The sequence below is a fragment of the Pristiophorus japonicus genome, chromosome 2 (assembly GCF_044704955.1).
Source record: "Pristiophorus japonicus isolate sPriJap1 chromosome 2, sPriJap1.hap1, whole genome shotgun sequence".
In the NCBI taxonomy this organism is placed as follows: domain Eukaryota; kingdom Metazoa; phylum Chordata; class Chondrichthyes; family Pristiophoridae; genus Pristiophorus; species Pristiophorus japonicus.
This window is the reverse complement of record NC_091978.1, coordinates 281,577,803-281,595,367: the sequence shown is the minus strand read 5'-3', so window position 1 is coordinate 281,595,367 and position 17,565 is coordinate 281,577,803. Positions and strand designations below refer to the sequence as shown.

Genomic DNA, 17,565 nt, shown 5'->3' with positions numbered 1-17,565 from the left:
CCATCCCCTTTGCTATAAAGGCCAAGATATCATTGGCCTTCCTGATCACTTGCTGTACCTGCATACTATCCTTTTGTGTTTCAGGCACAAGTACCCCCAGGTCCCGCTGCACTGCGATACTTTGCAATCTTTCTCAATTTAAATAATAACTTGCTCTTTGATTTTTTTCTGCCAAAGTGCACGACCTCACACTTTCCAACATTATACTCCATCTGCCATACTGATATCGAGGACAGGAAAAGAGACACATGTCATGCCTATGGGGGATGGATGATTGATCAGGTGAGACACAATATGGATCAGATACAAACCGGGCGAGTTCCAGATTAGATAAATGGCACCCAGTTGAGAGAAATGGCACAGCAAACTGGACCATTAGACGCCTGCACCCTGAAATGAATGACTAGGGTGTATGCGGTTACAGGAGAATGTAAGGGAAAACAAACCAATACTAGTGATCCCCGTAATAAACCAAGGTTCATACCCGTATCCTCAATACGAAGTTGAAAACATAGGGATAATACGAGGGGGAAGAGTACATCCGCCATTACCTGATGGACCAGTATGCGATCAAAAAGAATGGAAAGATGAGAGGGATATCTTTATCTGGGTGCCGGAGAGAAGGAAGTCTAACTATATGCCTTCACCCAGTGGGAGACGGGAGCAAGGATAGCTGCGGGTTTTGACAATACTACGGAAGGATGTGTCATTGAAATAAGCCCTGCCTGAACCGAACCCACACATTACGCCTATCAAGGACGAGGTGAATATCGTGTGGTGACTAGCCTGGGAACTTATAATTACGGAGGCTTGACTTGTAACATTACAATGCCTAACTTTAGCTTTAATCCCAGAGAATCGGTGGTGGTGAGAAGAGCAAGCATGACGTATATACACGCCAATGACATTCAATATAAGCGATGAGATTAAGCAAAATATTGATGATTACTGGAAGAGCAAGTGCCACCAATTCCTCTATTACTTGAAGATTTAACTGAGCTCAAAGAACCACTAAGAAATAACATTAAAAGATATCATGAGCTAAAGGTTAAAGGCAAAGAACTGGACAGTGAAATAAAGGATAACCTGAAAAAACCCGCCTTGGAACTTGAGATGAACGGTGAAATACATCCGTGGATAAGGATCGTTTCACATACCCTAGTGGCAGTACAGATAGTAATAGCCTTGAGTGATGTTATGTAACAAGTGCAAAAGACAATAGAGGTATACCCGAGCAAAGCTACAAGCTAGGGATCAGGTCAAATTGTTGCAGAATGAATACCCGATATAATTTGTGGGTGCTCCCAACCTATCGCCTGATCACCGAGACCGGGGTAGAGTACACGAGAATCAGATAAGGTGAATTATTGGTCATGGTGGGTATTTGGGGTAACCATCATAGAGACATAGAAAATAGATGCAGGAGTAGGCCATTCGGCCATTCGAGCCTGCACCACCATTCAATATGATCATGGCTGACCATGCAACTTCAGTACCCCATTCCTGCTTTCTCTCCATACCCCTTGATCCTTTTAGCCATAAGAGCCACATCTAACTCCCTTTTGAATATATCTAACGAACTGGCCTCAACAACTTTCTGTGGTACCGAATACTACAGGTTCACAATTCTCTGAATGAAGAAGTTTCTCCTCATCTCGGTCCTAAATAGCTTACCCCTTATCCTTAGACTGTGGTCCCTGGTTCTGGACTGCCCCAACATCGGGAACATTCTTCCTGCATCTAACCTGTCCAATCCCGTCAGAATTTTATATCTTTCCAAGAGATCCCCTCTCATTCTTCTAAATTCCAGTCTTTCTTCATATATCAGTCCTGTCAGTCTGGTGAACCTTCGCTACACTCCCTCAATAGCAAGAACGCTCTTCCTCAGATTAGGAGACCAAAACTGTACACAGTATTCAAGGTGTGGCCTCACCAAGGCTCTGTACAACTGCAATAAGACCTCCCTGATCCTATACTCAAATCCTCTCGCTATGAAGGCCAACATGCCAAATAGGGGAATGTAGTGGGGAAAAATTAATCAGAGGGAACCTAATTAAGTAAAGTTAAAACCAAAAGCAAGGCTGAAAGAAAAAAACAGAAAAGACACATGCTACAGAACACAGGGAAACTGTTGAACTTGAACTCTCAGGAAGATAAATCAGCTTATCGCAGAAAAACCAGACAGTTGGGCTAGGTTGGAGACATTATTCAACGAAAAAGAAACTCCAAGTCTAGGTCACATGGAATGGTAGGAGATAACAGGAAATAAAGGAGGATTGAGAATATCCCAGCTGGTTGAGGGCAGATCTGCCAGGAGGGGGAAGAGTTCACAGGCATGAAAATGATACAGCATGTAACTAATCAGATAAAGGGTGCACAGGGGGAGGCAATGAAACTTTCTATCAGTATAATTGTATTAACCAATGTAATCGTAGTAGGTAGACGAAAATTTGTGACGCGTCAAGGAAACAACAAATGGAAAGCTTCCGTGCTGAACTTTGTGATTTTGTATGTATTTTGACTGTATAAAGACAGTTACCCGACAATTGTTCAGAGAGAGCGGTGGGGGTGTATCCAGCGCTTGATCGATCGAGTGAAAATAAACAACTCTTTTCTCCATTTACAGACTTATGTCGAGTGTTATATTTAAATACGCCACAACACTACACTATTTACAACATCATAAATATTAGCAATTCCTTCCTTTTCATATATATGTGAAATATTATAGTAAATACATGGCCTAAAAGCAAACTATTTAAAGTGTCCTTACTAAAATACATAAGTGGACTGTAAAGATACAATAATTCACTATCTGTGACAGACTGTATGCATGGTATAATTGGACAGTGGGCGTAAGGAAAAGTATTAATTCACTTTGAACTGAACAGAGATTGAACTTCTTGGGGATAACAGAGGGAAGTCTTTCTTTCAAATTACCATCACATGTTTTTAACAATCAAGAAACACTGGTAGTGAACTCAAAATTAATTATAAACATTCTCTCCAATTCATTCTAATTACCTGTAGTCTTGCTTTCCCTCTTTGTCTCTCATAGATATGGTCTGCCTGAAAATGATTTAAAAAACACATTTTCTTAGACAAAAGTACATATTCTTTTGTACAGCATCTATTACATGTACACAGACTCATCTCCATCTCTAAATTCCCCCAAATAAATCTACATGGTCCTTTGGTTTATTCATTTCCTAAAAAAAAACAATATTCCATAAAAATCTGGTGGGTCAAAAGGGCTTTCTGGTTTGACAGTTTTCGTCATTAGTTATGATGGCATTTTCCACTTTATTGATCGGAACAAGTAGCCTTTTCCAAATGACTTAGCAGATCTGAGTGTGGTCATTGTGGGGTAGTACAATCGGCTTCAATTTCCATGGACTAGTGTAGGGGTAGGCTGAAGGACAAACAGAATTATGCCTCTCCAGATCAGTACTCAGTGATCTGGTATATACATTTCTCAAGGTCACTCACAGGCACCTTCAAATAATAATTTGAAAGGGGAATTAGCAGAGGAAGAGCAGAAAATGAATTTTAAGAAGTGAAACATAGAAACATAGAAAATAGGTGCAGGAGTAGGCCATTCGGCCCTTCGAGCCTGCACCGCCATTCAATAAGATCATGGCCGATCATCCACCCCAGCACCTCCCCCCCACCCGCAAGGACCACATCCAACTCCTTCCCGAACACATCCAATGAACTGGCATCAACAACTCTCCGCGGCAGGGAACCCACAGGCCAACAACTCCCCGAGTGAAGAAGTCTCCCCCAACCCCAAACAGCCCACCCCCCATCCCAAGAGCGTGCCACCCCCCGGCTCCGGACCCACCCAACACCGGAAACAGCCCAGTTATTTGTACTTTAGAACATAGTTTAAATCTGCTTTAATCCATAACTAGCTTCTTGATTAACAGTAACAAAGATGAATTGTGATATGAGGCACCAATGGGAAAGATTCTATATTCTACTATTAAGATTAGCATTAATATAATTTCTCAGCAATATGGAATATAAATGAAGTCTACTTAATGCTGAGACATAGATTTATGTCCTGGGGAAAAGTAAGTAAATTGCAATTTAGAAAAGTTAATGATTAAAAAGACTACTCGGCCTATCAAAGTTGGGCTCTCCAGTAGCTTAACTCACCCTAACAGCTACATGCGTTTTGAAAACTGCTAAAGTCTTCCTTCTCTACCACCTTACCTAGTAGATTATTCCAAACATTTATATTCCCCTTTGAGTAAAGAAGTTCTCTCAATATAAGTTTTAAATTTATGCCTTTTGATCCCACTAGCCTGCTACTTTAAGTAATATTCTGGATTTGCTTCACTGATAATTTGTAATATTTTCATTTTCTCAGTGAGGTCCCCCACTTAGCTGTCTTATTCTTAGCTTGAATCTCTATTTTATTGTAGTCGCGCATCTATCTCACACTTGGGATGATTCTTTTGTCTGCATGAATCTCCAGTGGCTGTACATCTTTTTTGCATCATTGTAACTAGAATTGAACACAGTACCAGCGAGTGTAGTCTAACCAGCATACTGTAGAGTCCCAGCAGAATCTCTGTAGAATTGATGTTCTATTTATATATTCCAAAATTCTATTAGCTTTTTCTAACTGCTTCACCACATTGACCAGACTTTGAACATGATGAGTCTACTATTCCAACCCTTTTCTTCTAATTCTATTCCATTCATTATTGCAACAAAATAGAGTATTTTGTCCAAGGTATAAATCTGTTCTGTCTTTTCTTTATGGTATTTTCGGGATTCATTTAAAGCAATAAACCACTCAGAGTGGTGCATTTTATTATGCCAATGCATCCAGTGCAGCAGAGCAGACTGGGAGAGTGGAGCATTTAAACACAGTGCTGGAACCCGGCAGCAGAGGCAGTGCAGCAGAGCACTGAACAGGCAGAATTCGAAAGAGTGATGTCGCAGTAAAAAAAAGTGACATTGGCACAAGGGAAGAAGCTGACTGGTGAGTGTTTTTTTAAAGTTTTCATTTTATTTCTGCTAAGTTAGTTTTAGTCTATTAAATAGCTCAGTCCCGTGGAATGCACATCCTGTGCCATGTGGGAAGTCCTGGTCGCTTCTTGTGGCCTGGATGACCACATGTGCAGGAAGTGTCGCCAGCTACGCCAGCTCGAGATCAGCGTTTCGGAGCTTGAGCGGCAGTTATAGTCACTGCAGTGTATCCATGAGGCTGAGAACTTTGTGGATAGCATGTTTCTAGTGGTGGTCACCCCACAGCTTAAGAATGTGCAGGCAGAGAGGGAATGGTTGACCGCCAGACAGAAGAGGAGGACCAGGCAGATAATAATGCAGGACTCCCCTGAGAGCATCTCGCTCTCCAACCAGTATTTTGTTCTGAGTACTGGTGGGGGCGATGGTTCCTCTGGGGAGTGCAGCCAGCTGCACAGGGGGAAGCAAGAGTGGAAGAGCAATAGTGGTAGGGCATTCAATAGTTAGGGGAGCAGACAGGCGTTTCTGCAGCCGCAGACGTGACTCCAGGATGGTATGTTGCCTCCCTGGTGCCAGGGTCAAGGATGTCACTGAGCGGCTGCAGGACATTCTGGGGGAGGGGGGCGGAAGGTGAACAGCCAGAGGCCGTGGCCCATATCGGTACCAATGACATAGGTAGAAAGAGGGATGAGGTCCTGCAGGCAGATTTTAGGGAGCTAGAAGATTAAAAAGCAGGACCCCAAAGGTAGTAATCTCCGGATTACTCCCAATGCCGCGTGCTAGTGAGTACAGAAATAGGATAGGGCAGATGAATGTGTGGCTGCAGAGATGGTGCACGAGGGAGGGCTTTAGATTCTTGAGACATTGGGACCGTTTCTCGGGCAGGCAGGACCTACACAAGCCGGACAGGTTGCACCTTAACAGAGCCGGGACCAATATCCTCACCGGGGGGAGGGGGGCGTTGTTGCTAGTGCTGTTGGGGAGGGTTTAAACTAGCTTGGCAGGGGGATGGGAACCTGAGAGTAGATTCAGAAGGGGTAGAAGCAAAGCTGGAATTGGAAAGCAGAAAATTAGAAAGTGAATTTGGAAGGCAGAGGAAACAAAGGCTAGAAAATAGACATGGGAGCTTGACAGTGCTAAATGGTATATCCTTCAATGCAAGGATTCTAGGGAAGGCAGAGAGCACAGATAGACACTTGAGAGTATGATATTATAGCCATTGCTGAGACATGGCTGAAAGAAGGGCAGGTATGGCAGCTCAACATTCCTGGTTACAGGGTTTTCAGACTGGATAGAGAGGGGAATAAAAAGGAGGGGGGGGTCGCAGTATTGATTAAAGAAATAATTACAGCTGTGAGGAGAGATGATATGTTAGAAGGATCATCAAATGAGGCCATATGGGTTGAATTGAAGAACAAAAAAGGGGTGTACTATAGACCCCCAGTCAGAGGGAGATAGAAGAGCAAATATGTAGGCAAATTTCTGAGAAGTGAAAAAAACTATAGGTTGGTAATAGTAGGGATTTCAACTCCCTAATATTAACTGGGATACAATTAGTGTGAAAGGTATAGAGGATGCAGAATTCCTAAAATGCATTCAGGAGAACTTTTTTAGCCAGTAAGTAGCAAGCCCAACAAAGGAGGGTGCGGCCCTGGACTTAATTTTAGGGAATGAAGCTGGGCAGGTGGAAGGGGTAACAATGGGAGAGCATTTTGGTGCTAGTGATTCAGTTAGATTTAGGGTAGTTATGGAAAAGGACAAAGATGGACCAGGAATAAAAGTTCTCAATTGAGGGAAAGCCAATTTTACTAAGCTAGAGATGTGATTTAGCCAACGTGGACTGGAAACAACTACTTGAAGGTAAATCAGTGTCAGAGCAGTGAGAGGCATTCAAGGAGGAGATCTTGAGGGTTCAGAGCAAGTGCGTTCCCTTAAAGAAAAAGGATGGGACTAACAAATCTAGAATCCCCTGGATGTCAAGAGGCATACAGGGTAGGATAAAGAAAAAAAAGGAAGGCTTATGACAGATACCAAGGGTCAATACTGCAGAAAGCCTAGGAGTATAAGAAGTACAGGGGTGAAATTAAAAAGGAAAATTGGAAAGCAAAGAGAGATCATGAAAACGTTTTGGCATGTAAAATCAAGGAAAACCCCAAGATGTTTTATAAATACATTAAGAGCACGAGGATAACTAAATAAAGAGCAAGGCCTATTAGAGCCCATTAAGGTAATCGGTGTGTGGAGGCGTAAGGCGTATGAATACTTTGCGCCGTTTTCACAAAAGAGAGGGGCGATGCAGACACTACAATCAGGGAGGAGTGTGAAGTATTAGATGAAATAAACAGAGAAAGAAAGGAAGTATTAAGGGTTTTAGCAGCTTTGAAAGTGGATAAATCTCCAGGCACAGATGAAATGTGTCCCAGGCTGTTAAGAGAAGCAAAAGAGGAAATAGCAGAGGCTCTTACCATCATTTTCCAAACCTCTCTGGCTACAGGGGTGGTGCTGGAGGACAGCTAACGTTGTACCTTTGTTTAAAAAGGGAGAAAGGGATAGACTGAATAATTACAGGCCAGTCAGCCTAAACTCGGTGGTGGGAAAATTATTGGAGAAAATTCTGAGGGACAGGATAAATCTTCATTTAGAAAGACACAGGTTAATCAAGGACAGTCAGCATGGATGTGTTAAGGGGGAAGGCCATGTCTGACTAACTTGATTGAATTTTTGAAGAGGTAACAAGGAGGGTCAATGAGGGCAGTGCACTTGATGTAGTGTATATGAATGTTAGCAAGGCTTTTAATAAGGTCCCACATGACAGACTGGCCACAAAAATAAAAGCCCATGGAATCCTAGGCAAAGTGGCAAGTTCGATCCAAAATTGACTCAGAGGCAGGAAGCAACAGGTAATGGTTGATGGGTGTTTTTGTGACTCAAAGGCTGTTTGAAGTGGGATTCCACAGGGCTCAGTGCTGGGTCCCTTGCTTTTTATATATCAATGATTTAGACTTGAATGTAGGGGGTATGATTAAGAAGTTTGCAGATGATACTAAAATCAGCTGTGTGATTGATAATTAAGAAGAAAGCTGTAGACTGCAGGAAGATATCAATGAACTGGTCAGGTGGGCAGAACAGTGGCAAATGGAATTCAATCCGGAGAAGTGTGAGGTAATGCATTTGTTGAGGGCTAACAAGGCAAGAGAATAAACATTAAATGGTAGGACATGGAGAAGTGTAGAGGAACCAAGGGACTTTGGGGTGCAAGTCCACAGATTCCTGAAGGTAGCAGGCCAGGTAGATAAGGTGGTTAAGAAGGCATATGGAATACTTGCCTTTATTAACCATGGCATAGAATACAAGAGCGGGGAGGTTATGCTTGAATTGTATAAAACACTAGTTAGGCCACAGCTGGAGCACTGTGTGCAGTTCTGGTCACACTATAGGAAATATGTGATTGCACTAGAGAGGGTACAGGGGAGATTTATGAGGATGTTGCCTGGACTAAAGAATTTTAGCAATGATGAAAGACTGGATAGGCTGTTTTTCTTTTCTTTGGATCAGAGGAGGCTGAGGGAAGCCCTTATTGAGGTGTATAAAATTATGAGGAGCCTCAATAGAGTGGATAGGAAGGACTTATTTCCCTTAGCAGAGGGGTCATCAGCCAGGTGGCATAGATTTAAAGTAATTGGTAGGAGGTTTAGAGGAGATTTTTTTTCCACAGAGAGGATGGTGGGAGTCTGGAACTCACTGCAGAAACCCTCACCATATTTAAAAAGCACTTGGATGTGCACTTGAAGTGCCGTAACCTACAAGGCTATGGACCAAGAGCTAGAAAGTGGGATTAGGCGGGATAGCTCTTTGTCGGCCGGCGCAAACACGATGGGCCAAAATGGTCTCCTACTGTGCTGTAAATTTCTATGTTTCTATGTTTGTTCTGTCCTGTATCTTTAACTTTTTGTGATTCTATCCCCAGAAACAAACCAGCTGGGGTGAAACTACTTGTCTTTACTGTGTCAATACTGGTTATTTACAAAGCCATTTGAGTTTATCTCACCAGAAGTACTACCCGATATCTGCTTGTTTTGTTCAGTGAATGATCAATGAGCAGATCTCCTGTCGTCTTGGGTAAACCTTGCCACTGGACCAAGACCTAACTCTGTCAAGCCCATGTGGTCGCTGGTGTGCCACGGCCACCACACGTTTAAAAAATGCACGTACAGGCATCTTCCACCCTTCAAGATGTAGTTCGGGATCTGGAATATTAGGTCCTTCATTGAAACATCTGTGAACTCATCCCTTTTTGGCGTGGAAGCAAGTCATACTCGTTTCAAGGGACTGCCCATGATGATATCAAAATATATTTTGTAGTAAGGTGATAAATTAGTTATGTCTAACACCTATTACGAGGAGTCTGCTGACACTGCAGGGGGTAATCTCTGTCTTTAATTTCATGCATGATTAGCAGCTTTATTTGATTTTGAAAATCTTATTTGATTTTCATTTTTCCTTCAAAGGAGATGGAAAGGATACATTGGACAGATTTCTGACAATTCTTTAGGTGCCATCAAGACACCCTGTGGGTTTGACAAAGCCTCACATATACATTATGTTGAGACTGCTGATCTGGAGAATTATTTACAGGATTAGCAAAGGGTTGCATCATGTGTTATTTTTGTACTGAGGAGATTCTATAAACTACTGTAACCTGTTGTATCCATCACTATCTACTGATTATCTGTTACTTTTAATAAACTTACTTTGTAGTTTATAACCTATACCATGGTCCAACAGCATGCTTATCTTTTGCTTTCTGAACTCGAGGTGGTCAAAAGTACACATTATATACCAATATGAAATATTATTAATATGGGTTCCTATTCAATCCCTGGGATTTCTATATTAACAGTTATTTTGCACACAAGTCACACTCCAGTTCATGGGGAGCGAAGGTTTACTTATGGAAGTGTTCTTTGGTACTAAGCACGATTGTTTGAATCTTACTTGGTGTTAAATTTCATTTCAATTAATCTGCCCAATTGCATATCTGATCTAAATGATTCTGCAAATCTGCACCTGTATCCTCTGAATACAGTAACAGTAGTCCAACATGGTTTGATCAGCGCACCCTTCAGATGAGACATTAAACTGCAGCCCCATCTACAACAACACCTGGCATTTCTATAGCACAGTTAACATAGTAAAACATTCCAAGGCACTTCACAGGAGCGTTATCAAATAAAATTTGACACTGAGCAACATAGAGATATTCAGACATTTGCTCAAAGAGGTAGATTTTAAGGAGCATCTTAAAGGAAGAGAGACAGGTAGAGAGACGGAGAGGTTTAGGAACGGAAATCCAGAGATTAGGGCCTATGCAGCTTAAGACACAGCCGCCAATGGTGGAACGCTGAAAATCGGGGATGCACAAGAGGTCAGAATTGGACGAGCACAGAGATCTCGGAAGGTTGTAGGGCTGGAGGAGGTTACAGAAATAGGGAGGGGTGAGGCCATAGAGGGATTTGAAAACAAGGATGAGAATTTTAAAATCAAGGCACCACTGGACCAGGAGCCACAGGACTGATGCGTGAACAGAACTTGATACAGATATAGACAGCAGAGAACAGGATGAGCTCAAGTTTACAGAGGGTGCATGGTGGAAGGTCAGCCAGGAGAGTATTGGATTAGCTAAGTATAGAGGTAACAGAGGCATGGATTAGAGTTTCAGCAGCAAATGAGGTGGATCTATTCAGCTATTTAGATGCAAATCAAAAATTGACAACACTACTTGAAGACAACCAAGGAGTTCTCCCCGGTGTCCTGGTCAACATTCCTTCCTCAACTAATACCATCAAAAATCATTTACTTCATTGCTGTTTGTGCAATTGTATGTCACTGCATTTCAACATAATTCAGTGTATATGAAACACTTTGGGGTATTTCAGAGAAATGTGTTAAGGTGCTACATAAATGCAAGTCTTTCTTCTTCCTCTATAGCTACAGTTCTCCCCATTTTAGTTTTGCTTGCAACTTTAACAAGCTTACAATTGGTTTTGGTATCCAGGTAAGTTGTGCAGCTTAGAAATAACAGGATCAATCATTGACCACCCGAGGGACTCCACTCAACACCTTTCATATGGATTCCCAGTTTCTTATTTGCTAACTAACTTATCAACTCCCATCCTAAATGATTGTAGTTTTTAATTTAAAATGTCTATCATGTGGAATTTTGTCAATAGCTTCTTGAAAGTTCAAATATCATAGAGAGCTCCACCATTTACTGTATCAAGACAAAACAGTAAGGGGGCAAGCAAGCTTGAGACTGAAAAGGAACACAAAATAATAAATATTCTGAATGATTACTTCCTTCCAGGAAAAATATGGAGGAGTCTGGCTGATAGACACGGTCCTGTGTGTATCTTTGTCAGCTGTGGCACAGTGGGTACCACTCTCACCTCTGGGTCAGAAGGTTGTGAGTTCAAGTCCTATTCCAGGGAATAGGACTTGAACTCACAAAAAAATCTAAGCTGACACTCCAGTGCAGTGCTGAGGGAGCACTGCACTGTCGGAGGTGCCATCTTTCGGATGAGACGTTACACTTGAGAAGAGGGGCCTCGGTTTATGTAAAAGATCCCATAGCACTATTTTGAAGAAGAGCAGGGGAGTTATCCCTGGTGTCCTGGCCAATATTTATCCCTCAATCAACATAACAAAAAACAGATTATATGATCATTATCACATTGCTGTTTGTGGGAGCTTGCTTGTGTGTAAATTGACTGCCACGTTTCTTACATTACTACACTGACTACACTCCAAAAGTACTTCATTTGTTGTAAAGCGCTTTGAGGCGTCCGGTGATCTTGAAAGGCGCTATATAAATCCAAATCTTTCTTCCTTCTGACCTATTGTTCGACGAGTCTGTGGGATAGCTCTGGCACCAGTCCCAAGATGTTCATGAGGAGGACTTTTAAGGATGGGCTGAGCTGAGATTGCCCATATGATGCTGAGTCATTGGCAATAGGTCTGTCTGATCTTATAGAAGTATATAAAATAGTTAAAGGACTGGAAAGGTAAATCCAGATAATACTTTAATTTAAATTGAGAATAGGGCAAGGGAGTATAGAAATAAACAAGTAAAAGATAAATTTAGTCAGGAAATGTTTCTTTCACATGAAGAATGGTCAACATATGGAATAAACTTTCAGAAGACTATGGAATCTTTTAACATGTAATCGGGGTCTTTAGGATCTTTCTTCATGGATGAACTATGATGGGAATAATGGTCTTTCTTATCCATATCTATTTTGTGATGTTCCCCCTTCGAATACATGCTGGATTTTCTTATTAATTTACTGCTAAACAGCTAATAAAATATACTCATTTAACTTTTACAAAACTGTACCAGAACTAAAGATATTACTTTATCGTCAATGTACTGCAATGGATCCAGCTCCTTCATGGTTTAGCAACTTTATGCAAAGAGTAGCTGAGCCATTCACACTACAACAGTCCAAGCTTGATCCACAGTCTGTGCTGAGTTAGGTGATTTCAGTCAGGGCAGGGAAAGGGGGCACTACAATTGGCCTCAGGATATGCAAGCCGAGAGAGAGAAAATCAACCGTTCCCGTTTTTAATGTGCAGGTAGGACAGAACAGAGTTTCGTTGTAATGTCTTTGAAGTTAAATAGCCCATCAACATTCACTGCCGGGGCTCACACATGAATTATGGACACTTGGGTGAAGTGCCATAGGGCGTTGGCACACATGTAACTGTGGCCCAGCAAAGAGTCAATACCTACAGGAGAGGAACACAAATAATAATGCATCACTCTCCTTCTCCCTCTCTTCAGATAAAAGAGTAAAATAATAAATAAGTAGTGAAATGACAATTAACAAATTATTCTCCCATGTGTTGCATATCGAGAGTCGAGACCAATGTAGTCCTCATACATTCTGTCCTTAATGATATGTAATGCACAACAGCTTGCATTTATATAGTGCCTTTCATGCTTTAAAAAAATCCCAAGGCATTTCACAGAGACATGATCAAGAATACCAAGACAAAGCAGGAGAAATTAGGATAGCTGACCAAAAAGCTAGGTCAAAGAGGTGGGTTTCAAGAAGGATCTTAACGGAGGAGAGGGAGGTGGAGAGGCACAAGGTTTAGAAAGTGAATTCCAGAGTTTGAGACCTATGTGACTGAAGGTATGATCACCAATGATGGAGCAAAGGGAGGGGCTGATGTGCAAGAAGCCAGATTCAGAGGAACTGAGAGTTTAGTTTGGTGGGGTGTGTGTGTGGGGGGGGGGGGGGGGGGGGGGGGGGGGGGATTTTGCAGGGCTGGAAAAGGCTACAGAGATAGGGAGGAGCAAGGTCATGAAGGATTTAAACATGAGGATGAGAATTTTAAATTGGAGGTGTTAGGGGACTACAAGCTAATGCAGGTCAACATGGATAGGGGGCGACGCGTGAGCAGGAAAGGCTACAGGCAAAGTTTTGGATGAGCTGCAGTTTATGGAGGTTGGAGGATGAGACGCTGGCCAGGAGAGCGTTGGAATAGTAGATTCTGGAGGCGACAAAGGCATGGATGAGGTTGTAGCAGCTGATGGGCTCAGGCAGGGGTGAAGGTGGGTAATGTTGTGGAGATGGAAGAAGTCGATCATTGTGATGGAGATGGTATGGGTTCGGAAGCTCAGCCGAGAGTCAAATAGGATACCAAAGTTGCAAACCATTTGATTCAGCCAGGGACAGTGGCCAGGGAGGGGGATGGAATTGGTGGCAACGGTATTGAGTTTGTGACAGGGGCTGAAGACAATGGCTTTGGTCTTTCCCAATGTTTAAGTGGAGGAAATTGTGGCTCATCCATGAATAGACTAGGGGTGGAGCTAGCCAATGTCGCTAATAATTAGTCGCAAATGAAAATAATTAGTTTTGGTGATAAGATGTGGGGACTGAAGCCTGAGTTTCACACAGTCTGTTTCAGCCTGAGCAAGTGGCTGGGAAAGGGATTGAAGTGGGGATGAGGGAGCAGAGTTTATAGCCGGGGTGAAAAACAATGGTTTTAGTTTTGCCAATGTTCAGTTGGACATACATTTGACTCAGCTATGATTTGATATTGAACAGTCAGTCTTACAGTAGTCAGGTGGTACTGGGATCGAGGGAAGTGGTGACAAGGTGCAGTTGAGTGTCATCAACATACATATGGAAGTTGACTCATGCTTTCAGATGATGTCATCCTAGAGAGGCAGATAAATATAAAATAGGAATGAGCCAAGGACAGATCCATGGAAAATTTCAGAGTTGATAAACCATTGCTGAAGATCCGCTGGCCACATTCAGACAATTAGCAGTGAAAACATGCAATGGCAGTTCCATGGAACCCGATATTGGAAGAGAGGCTGTTGTTAGGATGGCATAATTGATCGTGTAAAGTGCTATGGAAAGGTTGAGGAGGACAAACGGGCATAACGCCACATCAACGAGTGTCTCATTTGTTAATTATAGGCATGGCAGTCTTGTTGTTATGAGCAGAGTTGAGATGGATTGAAGTCATTCAAACGGAGAGTTTTGAGAGATAGACTAGGTGCTGGATTGCAACAAATTTGAGGACCCGAGAGAGGAAGGAGAGGTTAGACATGAAGTGGTTGTGGCCCTTGTGAATGAGTTTAAGTAGTGGAAGGATTCGCAGGCTGATTAACAATCTGACAGGCCGCGACATAGAAACATAGAAAATAGGTGCGGGTGTAGGCCATTCGGCCCTTCGAGCCTTCAATAAGATCATGGCTGATCATTCACCTCAGTACCCCTTCCCTGCTTGCTCTCCATATCCCTTGATCCCTTTAACCGTCAGGGCCATATCCAATTCCCTCTTGAATATATCTAACGAACTGGCATCAACAACTCTCTGCGGTAGAGAATTCCACAGGTTAACCACTCTCTGAGTGAAGAAGTTTCTCCTTATCTCAGTCCTAAATGGCTTACCCCTTATCCTTAGATTGTGACCCCTGGTTCTGGACTTCCCCAACATCTGGAACATTCTTCCTGCATCTAACCTGTCCAGTCCCGTCAGAATTTTATATGTTTCTATGCGATCCCCTCTCATCCTTCTAAACTCCAGTGAATAAAGGCCCAGTCGATCCAGTCTCTCCTCATATGTCAGTCCTGCCATCCTGGGAATCAGTCTGCTGAACCTTCGCTGCATTCCCTCAATAGCAAGAACGTCCTTCCTCAGATTAGGAGACCAAAACTGAACACAATATTCCAGGTGAGGCTTCACCAAGGCCCTGTACAGCTACAGCAAGACCTCCCTGCTCCTATACTCAAATCCTCTTGCTATGAAAGCCAACATGCCACTTGCCTTCTTCACCGCCTGCTGTACCTGCATGCCAACCTTCAATGACTGATGTACCATGACACGAGCGTTCCTTGCATGGCTGTAACTATCTTTATACCAGCCAATAGGGTAGTTAGTCCTATACAGTGGGAGAGTTTTATCAACTCTCACAACCCAGACAGTGAGGGGGCACCACCCACATCCAGTGAGTAACCCGCTGGATGTCAACCCAGAATTTAACAGTCATTTGCTGGGACTGTCTCTAGCAGGATTCAACGTCTGCACCTTCTGACTCAAAGGCGAATACAATTTCATTAAGTCAAAGGCTCAGTCCTGGTTAATGAATGTCCAGATGTTATTGTCCCATGGAGGCCATCACAACTAGGCTCAATGCTGTCCTCACTCCATATGCACAAAGGCACACTTTGTACAAGAGGTAGCCAGGTAGTGATCAGGAATAGGATCACTGCCTGATCATTCCTTAGCTCGGGGATGCTAAAGCCATTTGTTGGGACCGTGCTGCATTATTGGTGTGGTGAGATAGCCAACTCAACAGATAAGCTGAGACTTTCCTGTTCTTTATGGCTTAGCAATATATCGAGAAACTTTATCCACAAAACCAAGAAGAAGGAAGTACTGCAGTTTAACATTTCGATGCCGAAATTGCCCTTTTTTGGAAGAGCCGTTACCTCCTCAAAGAGGCGGCAACGGTGCAGTAAGCACTCACTGCTCGGTCGGTGCGGAGAGGCCGGCATTTTCTAAATTGCCCTCCTTTATTTATGGAGCGGTTTACGGGACCTGCCCCGGCCATCTTCTCGTCCCATCGGGCACATGCCGACCCCTTACCGACCGGCGGCAACCCCTTTTCCACCTTGCATGGGAAATTGCCCTGCGGGAGCAGATCATCCGCCAGTCGGTGCCCCTGAAAGCTTTCCCCGGTGGGAAGCTTCTTGTGGCTCGGCGGCCGGCCTTAAAGGGGAGGGTGCACTGCCGCGGCAGCCCGGCACCCCTCTTGGATACTGGGCTGCTGAACTGGCCAAAACCATCCCTGATGGCCCAGTGGGTGCCACTAAAGTGGCTGCACAGCTTGTAGAGGCTCTCCCCTTTAACTGAAAGGGAGGGACGTTGTGACGCGTCAGCGCGATGCTAATGATTCGGATCGGCGGCCAACCCGATCCAACGGCACTTCCGCCCTGCAGCTGCCCGGAACACCACAGATACAAAAAAAATTGAAGAGCTGAATATTGCTCTACTCTCCACCCCATGGATTGGGGCAGAGAAAATAATTTTAAAATGGTAAGTGCGCCTTGTTTTGGTGGAGGGCAATTTTGGCCCCTTAGTCTTTGCCCAAAATAAGTTCTCACCCTGATTTATAATCAAATGCTCTGGTCTCATTTAATATTTTCCTTCCATTCTCCAGTACTTCAATCTGCCTCTGAATTTCATAATCTGTTATAAAAAAAACTACCATTATTATATTACAAATGATCACAGCAATGATTTCTATAACAAAGCAAACAATTTTAACTCCTGCGTCAAATAAATATTCTCAAAACAATGTTTCGCATTTAGAATTTGATGTTATGGCCACAAAAACAAAAAGAGCACAAAAACTGACTTATTTGGGTGGAGTTTAGGGTAATGGACTTCAATTGGAATCACTGTAGAGGGGACAAAATAAAGCTTCACAATGCCATGCAGTTAAAAGTACAGATTAGAACAGATGGAGGACATTTACAGACCGATTGCTTTTGCTAAAAATCGGGCACTGTTAATATTCTTCACTTCAGTTCTCACGCCATATGGCTCTCCAGGTCGATGTACAGAAATGTTGGCATCCACTCTTAACTGTCCCTCTGTAAAAATGAAAGTGAGACATGACTATAATCTGCCTTTATAGAAATGGAATGCATACAATCTGTTTACCGTTATGGGATAATAATGTTGTAAATACACATTAAAATTAAATAAAACTTCAGTGAACAATGGTTCTTTCACACTGGAGAATTTAAGTCTGTTTCCTAGCAGAGTATAACATGAAGGAAGAACATTAACAAGGCATGATGCATACATTTCAGGCTGTATTAAATTTCCAAGTCTGAAACTTGCAGAATACTATCGTTTTTTCCAACAAACATTATACTGTATCACGGTGAATAATAAATTAGTACTATTACTTACTTTAAACTAGAAGAATAAAGGTACCCTGTTGCTATTTCTTTATTAAATATCTGAAATGGTGTGAAGCCATGAAGAATCAGT

The 17,565-nt window shown here is 42.7% G+C and overlaps 1 protein-coding gene across 1 annotated transcript in view; it reads right to left on the bottom strand.

The window, feature by feature from the left end:
• Nucleotides 1-17,565, bottom strand: part of gatb (glutamyl-tRNA(Gln) amidotransferase, subunit B) — a 101,092-nt gene that overhangs the window by 45,493 nt on the left and 38,034 nt on the right. The window contains exons 6-8 of the mRNA XM_070871448.1: nt 17,046-17,159; nt 16,668-16,752; nt 3,025-3,069 (exon numbers count right to left, since the gene is read on the bottom strand). Coding sequence (XP_070727549.1) covers nt 3,025-3,069; nt 16,668-16,752; nt 17,046-17,159 — 244 coding nt within the window. The remainder of the gene's footprint in view (nt 1-3,024; nt 3,070-16,667; nt 16,753-17,045; nt 17,160-17,565) is intronic.